This window comes from Cannabis sativa, chromosome 9 (assembly GCF_029168945.1).
Source record: "Cannabis sativa cultivar Pink pepper isolate KNU-18-1 chromosome 9, ASM2916894v1, whole genome shotgun sequence".
Taxonomy (NCBI): Eukaryota; Viridiplantae; Streptophyta; class Magnoliopsida; order Rosales; family Cannabaceae; genus Cannabis; species Cannabis sativa.
The window spans coordinates 29623405-29630943 of record NC_083609.1 but is presented as its reverse complement, the minus strand read 5'-3'; the positions used below and the strand labels follow the sequence as shown (position 1 = coordinate 29630943).

At 37.2% G+C, this 7539-nt stretch overlaps 1 protein-coding gene and 1 non-coding gene across 2 annotated transcripts; one reads left to right on the top strand and one right to left on the bottom strand.

Annotated features, from left to right (window-relative positions):
- Positions 1-2808: 2808 nt before the first annotated feature.
- Positions 2809-4260, bottom strand: LOC133031348 (uncharacterized). Its single transcript, XM_061104833.1, has one exon. It carries the CDS (start codon positions 4258-4260, stop codon positions 2809-2811), a length of 1452 nt encoding a protein of 483 aa, XP_060960816.1.
- On the top strand, positions 3641-3747 carry LOC115703315 (small nucleolar RNA R71). Its single transcript, XR_004009090.2, has one exon. It is a non-coding gene; the product is annotated as a small nucleolar RNA R71 (small nucleolar RNA).
- Positions 4261-7539: the final 3279 nt, after the last annotated feature.

Genomic DNA, 7539 nt, shown 5'->3' with positions numbered 1-7539 from the left:
AATGACCACCACATGCTTCGTTGTGGCAAAAGTTCAAGACACTAAAAATTTCATCATCTCGGAATGCAACGTCTCATAATTTGGTCGGGCGGTGCCTTGAAAAGATATGGATCATCGCAAAAAAAGTTACGGACCTCGACCAAAAATTTACGTTTATCCCGTGCATTCCAGAAGCGTTAAGCTCACCAATCACTAAGTAATTAACAATATGAGCGTACCATGGTAACTTAGTGATGGTGTAGTAGATGTTCATCGGGGAAGTCATCTTGGATAGCGGGGCCATCGGCGGAATCGAGAAAACTCTAAACGAGATAGGTGGTCCGCTACCACATTTTCAACTCCTTTCTTATCCTTGATGGTCAAGTCAAATTCGTAACATGTGAAGGATCCACCTAATTAAGCGTGCCTTAGCATCCTTTTTGGAAAGGAGGTACTTAAGAGCGAGTGGTCGGTGAAGACCGTGATAGGGGAACCGACTCCGGTAGGAACGAAACTTGTCAAGTGCGAATACTACGGCAAGCAACTCTTTCTCGGTAGTAGAATAGTTCATTTGAGCACTATTAAGAGTTCTACTTGCATAGTATACGACGAAGGGCTTCCCTTCCCTTCGTTGACCAAGGATCGGCCCCTATAGCGTAATTGCTAGCATCACACATGATCTCGAATGGCAAGTTCCAATCGAATTGGTTGAATGATAGGGGCGAGAAGTGAGTTTGGTGACAAGTGTTTGGAAGGATTCCTCACACTTGGGTGTCCGATTAAACACCACGTCTTTTGCCAAGAGGTTCGACAAAGGTCGAGCTATCGTCGAAAAATTCGGATGAACCTCCTATAGAATCCGAAGATGCCCAAGAAAGGATCGAACATCCTTAATAGTCTTGGGGGCAAGGCGGCTTTGATATGAGTTCAATCTTGGATTGATCAACCTCAATTCCTCGTTGTGAAACAATATGCCCCAAGACTATGCCGGATGGCACCATGAAATGACACTTCTCCCGAGTTGAGTACCAAGCCTTTCTCTTTGCATCGTTTAAGCACGGCTTCCAAATTGAGAAGGCTTGATTCAAATGAATCACCAAAGACTCAAATCATCCATATATACTTCCATACAATTCTCGATCATATCACTTAAAGATACTCATCATGCAGTACGGAAGGTGGGCAGGGCATTACACAAAGCCAAATGGCATACGCCGAAAGGCATAGGTACCAAAAGGACAAGTGAATGTGGTCTTTTCCCGATCTTTTAAAGCAATTTCGATTTGGTAGTACCCCGAATAACCATCGAGAAAATTTGTAGAAAGGGTGACCTGCCACACGTTCCAAGATTTGATCGATGAATGGAAGTGGGAAATGGTCTTTACAGGTGGCGGCATTTAATTTTCTATAATCAATGCACATGCGCCAACCTGTTGTGACCTTGGTAGGGATGAGTTCTCCCTTATCATTTGGTACCACTGTTACTCCCGATTTCTTGGGAACAACCTGAGTTGGGCTAACCCACTTACTGTAAGCAACAGGATAAAGTATCCCGTAATCCAGAAGCTTCAAGATTTCTGTCTTTACCACTTCCTTCATTGGTGGGTTTAATCTCCTTTGAGGATCACGTCGTGGTATGGCCCCGTCTTCCAATTTAATGTGATGGGAGCAAATCAAGGGACTAATCCCTTTAATGTCAGCTAACGTCCAACCAATTGCTCCTCTTTGCTCTGTGAGCACGTTGATAAGTTGTTGCTCTTGAGTTGCATTAAGGGTGGAGGATATGATGACAGGGAAAGTGTTGTTTGCTCCCAAGAAGACATGCTTAAGTTCCTTAGGAAGTTGAGCCAAGTTTGGTTGAGGAGCTTGTACAGTGGATGGTTTTGGTGTTTCCCTATCTTGAGGAAGTCCCTCGAAGATTGGATTCCAAAACATGGTTCTTTTGGTCGGTAATTGATTGATGACTTCAGGGTTGATTTCAGTATTACCCGACTCAGAAATCTCAGAAATTTCAAAGAGGTCATTGAGATGAGTGGAAGTGTATTAGCCCACCTCTTCGAAATAAGTGTATCGATCGTAAATGATTGGAAACACTCATCATTATCAGGTGGTTGTTTACCAATGTTGAAAACATTCACCTCTAGAGTCATGTTCCCAAAAGAGATTTTCATGAGACCATTCCTACAATTGATGAGTGCATTTGCTGTTGCGAGGAATGGTCGTCCGAGAATGATGGGAATTTTGGACTCTAAGTTGACTTCAGATTGAGTGTCCAAGATGAGAAAATCCACAGGGTAATAGAATTTATCAATTTGAATCAAGACATCTTCAACTATTCCCCGAGGTTTCTTAACTGATCGATCGGCTAATTGTAGCACCACAGATGTGGGCTTAAGTTCTCCTAGGCCTAGTTGCAAGTATATGGAATAAGGCATGAGATTTACACTTGCACCTAAGTCCAGGAGGGCTTGGCCAAATTCCTGTTCCCCTATTTGACATGAAATGGTGGGACAACCAGGATCTTTGTATTTAAGCGGTGTCTTGCAGTCGATCACCGCACTAGCTTGTTCTGCCAAGAATGCAGTTTTCTTGACATGGTGCTTCCTTTTGATAGTGCATAGATCCTTGATAACTTTGGCATAAGCCGGTACTTGCTTGATTACATGAAGTAATGGCAGGTTAACCTTAACTTGTGTCAAAAAGTCAAGGATCTCACTATGACTTTCCAGTACCTTTCCAGTGGATTTCAAAGCCTGAGGAAAGGGCACCTTTACTGGAAGGTTCTGTGGCACATCAGCATCTGGAGCGGGCATTGGTACACTAGTGGTCTTAGGTAATGGTGATACCGTACTTTGACCACTTCGGGGTAGTAATAGCATTAACCCCTTTGAGATTAGACTCTGAAGGAGCGGAGGTTTGTGCCATATGTTGCCCTTTGGGAGTGATTAGAGGCTGAGCGGGAAGCTTACCACGCTCTTGAATGACTGAAGAATCATTTAACTTTGTTATTTGAATCTTTATGTCCTTCAATTCCTCTATCACCTGAGTGAAATAAGTCCTGAACTCTAGTTGGGATTCTGCGAGAATTTTCATGGAACTCTCAAGAGAATTCTTTTGTTGATCAGGCCTCCATTGGCTCCCAGATGCTTGATTTTGACTTGTATCCTTCCAATTGAAATTGGGATGGTTACGCCAACCAGGATTGTATGTGTTGGAGTAGGCATTATAAGGCTTCTTGTAATCCCCTAAGGCATTACACTGTTCCTCATCTCCTCCCCTTAACATACTAAGACTAGGGCACTCTTGTGGTTGATGATCAGTCCCTCCACAAATGAAGCATGGTTCTTGCTTTTCCACTTTTGCAGCCATCTGGAGTGCTTTACCTTCTTGAGTTTTGAAAGCCTCAAATTGTTTTTTCAAAGCTTCAAGTTGAGCTTTCACACTGTCCTCCTCCTTCAATTGGTAGACTCCGGCTGTTCGTGGCTTGTCTGTAGGACTTGGCGCACTCCATGTGTATGATTTTTCAGAAATTTCTTCAAGATATTCCAAAGCTTCTTTGGGATCTTTCTGTAGGAAGTCGCCATTGCACATCATTTGTACGAATTGTCTTTTGTCGGCTGTGAGACCGTCGTAGAAATAGCTGACAAGACGCCAACTTTCGTATCCATGATGTGGGCACTGGCCCATCAAATCCTTAAACCTCTCCCAGACCTGATGAAACGTTTCATGGTCCTTTTGGGTGAAGGTAGAGATTTGCCTCTTAAGGCTGCTAGTCTTATGGGGTGGGAAAAATTTAGAGAAAAATGCTTTTGTCATTTCGTCCCAAGTCCCAATAGACCTTGGCCTTAAGGAATACAACCAGCTTTTGGCTTTATCCTTGAGTGAGAAAGGAAAGAACTTCAATCTCACCAAGTTAATGATGTCAGCTTGGTTGTTGAATGTGGCCACCACCTCTTCGAAGGCCTGAATATACACATATGGACTCTCATTTTCCATACCATGAAAGGTTGGTAAAAGTTGAATCATGCCAGGTTTGAAATCGAAGTTTGGCATATTCATGGGATACATTATGCATGAAGGTGTGGCCGTACGCGTAGGATGTAGATAATCCTGTAGCGTTCTTGGTTGGATTTCCTGTTGTTGAGCCATCATTGGAAGTGCAGGAAGTATGGGTGATGGTGGTGAATGAGAACGAGTGGAAGAAGACGATTTAGGAGAGTTTTCTAAAATTTCAATTTGTTGTTTTACAAATCTCCCTAATTTGTCTCTATTTCGTGACATTCACTTTTTTTTTTTGTGTGTGTATTTTCACTTGTTAAATAATGTAAATTACAACTATGTAATAATGCAAGGGTATTCACACAAGATATTCCCAGGCCGATTGGGAAGGTTGCCAAGGTACCGCTTCGTCCCACACTTTTACTAGAACTCCCCGAAGGAGTTGCTAGAAAGTGTAGGGTACTCTATCACAAACCTTTAAAGCCAATCTTTCTTAGACAGAATGATCTCGCTTGTACCACTTTTACCATTACACAATTGGGTTTACACTAAAAAGTTTATGAAAATATTTTATGCACAATTTTTTTTTTGTTTTAAGGTTTTTTTTTGTTTTTTTGTTTTTTTTTTAGCCTAAAGGATAAAAGTCTACAACTAACCTAAAATAAATAAAAAATGGCTAATCCTAAAAAAAGTACACAAAATAAAATAATGTTAAAAAAAAAAAAAAAACTAACACCCTAATATAATAGCAAAATAATAAATACAACTAACAAATAAACTAAACAAAAAAAAGGACTTGCTTTTTTTTTTTTTTTTTTACTGAAAGAGTAAAGAGTAATAATAATAATATATAATGATTTTTTTTGAATTTATATATAACTTAAAAAAAAAACTAAATTATATTATATTAACTAATTTTTTTTTTTTTTTTGATGTAAACAAATAAAGAGAGACAAAAAAAAATAAAAAAAAATAAAACTACTATACTAACCTCTTGTAGCGCAGAAACCTCCCCGGCAACGGCGCCAAAAATTGATGTCGCCCAATTAGTTACACTGCGGTCGCGTAGTAACCAAGTTATATGTCGTATCCACGGGGAGGAAAAAATACACTCGAAAGGACAATTAGTAATTTTACAAGAATAAAATATGAACCTTGAATGTGATGAGAATATTGAGAAATGATTTTTAAAAATTAAACAAGTAATTAAAATGAGAAGTGATCAGAAAATGATTATGGAAGACACAAGCTTTGTACATGCAATTATATTTTCCTAATAATATTGATTCTTTAACCTCAACTATAATTCTACACCATTAATTATAGTTGGAAAATGTGTATAATTAAGCCCACTAGAAAAATATGTTCTCTAATTAAATTAATACTACTTCTAAAAAATACTATCATATCATATAATTTAAATCGACAAAATACCACCTACAGTAGAATGCAAGAAAATCATATAATATAATAAACACCCTAATAATTAATAGCCTAACTTACATAAGAAAAGCATGACTGAACTTATATAAAAGGTACTATTAAATTTAAAGTGCAATTTAGAAGAAGAGAAATTTAATATAATAAATATGGAAATGAAGAACAAAGAGAATCAATATACTAGAAAAATAAAAATTACATGAACTTACACTTGAGTCTTGCCAAAGAAATTAGCCTAGAAAAGGCATTGTCTTTACACCAAAATTAATAAAGTAAAATAAAGAAAAGATAAAATTTTGGTATAATAACACTACTAAACTCTGATGCTTTCTCAATAGCTTTGGGTCTATTTATAGTGATGAAATGCTCTCAATACTTGCTATTTTCGTGTACCATATAGTGGGTGAAATGCCACAAAATATTGAGAAGAGTGGCTTCTACTTCTGAGCAAATTGGAAACGTGGGAGACGTGTGTCACAACTGGAGAGTTGGGATGTTGGGCGTGTGAAACTGACTAACGTGGTTCTAACTTCACAGAAAGACACGATTGCTTCTTCAATTGGGCTTTGGTTGCTGGTGAAAACATCATAAACGCAGGCCCATTAATTGATTAAAGAAGTTGTCCACACCTTGAATTGAATCATGGGCCAATATTTTATTGTAGTTGCTCGTTGAAGCTATTGTCCAAGTTAATGTATCCTTAATTGGAGAGAGATAAATGCATGGATAAATAATTGGAGTTGGGCCTATTTTGTTGGACTTGGCACAATTTTCATTTACACAACTTTGCTCAAAAATAACATAAAAATTAAATTAAATTAAATATTTCCAACTACAATAATTTTATAATTAAAATCGTGAAAATAATTAATTAACTTAATTTTATGTATACAATTAAATACTTAAAATATACAAATTTGAGCTTTAATCATGACACGTGGATGGAAAGGGTTTAGCGTTCGAATTAAATAGCTAAGTCTTTATAAAGCAAAGCATTATTTTGGATATGCCTCCCAGAGTAGGATTGCAAGGTCTCATATGCTCCCGGAGAGCAAGATGGCATCAAAGCATCTCCGGGTTTAGTCAGGCTTCCTCTGAGCAGTCATCTCGCATTTAATGCCGCATGGGAGGAGGCATATTAGAACTGCCACACGCAATAAAGTCTGACGGCACAACCCCCGATTTGTACCTACTAGGCTATGACCAATAAAGTCTAGTGACGGCTACTCTGTGAAGAATCACATCAGTCAAGAGGGATTAAGGACTGCCCTCATAAAATCCCTACGACACCTAGGGATTAGACCATGCATTACCCATGATATATTCATTGGGAATATACAACTTTACTGATAGTTACAGAAATGCATGTACCTTAATTCTGGGGATCACCCCACGAAAACACTATAAATACCCCCCAAAGCTCATTAAAGAGGGGTTGAGAATTCTAGGTTGCACAAGTGCTAGAAGAGAAAAAAAAACTCACCAAGAATATTCTCTGTATTAAATACTATCATAAATACACAGACTAGGGGTGTTCACAAAGTATCTGATCCAATCCAATCTGCACGATCCAATCCAATCCAATCCGTAAAATGCGGATATCCGCACTTGTGCGGATTGGATTGGATTGAAAAATCTAAAACCCGCACTTGTGCGGATTGGATGTTGTTTGACCTCAAAAAGTAACCGATCCAATCCAATCCGCACTTAATTATATATATTTTTAACAAATTATAATATATAATATATATTAATTAAAAAAAGATATAAACTTCTAATTTCTTAATTTTTTTAGTAATATATTGAGTTGGTACATTTTATTTATTTTGTAATAAAAAACACATGAAAAATAATTCTTATTCACATAGACACATACACATAAAGTTTAAATATATGTATACTAACTTATTTATTTTAGTAATAGATACATATATATTTTAGTGTAAATCTAAAGATAAGTATATATATATTGATATATATATGTATATTAGTTTAATTTGTATATAAATAGAGATGGAAATAGATTATTATTGGAGATTAAGAAACAATAGTTTTTTTTTTAAATTTTTTTTCTATGAAATATTAAATAATTTATTATTAAAAAAATAACCGATCCAATAT

What these genes read in the sequence shown, in the direction of transcription:
- LOC133031348 (XM_061104833.1), bottom strand. Translation starts at nt 4,260, where the DNA reads ATGTCACGAAATAGAGACAAATTAGGGAGATTTGTAAAACAACAAATT.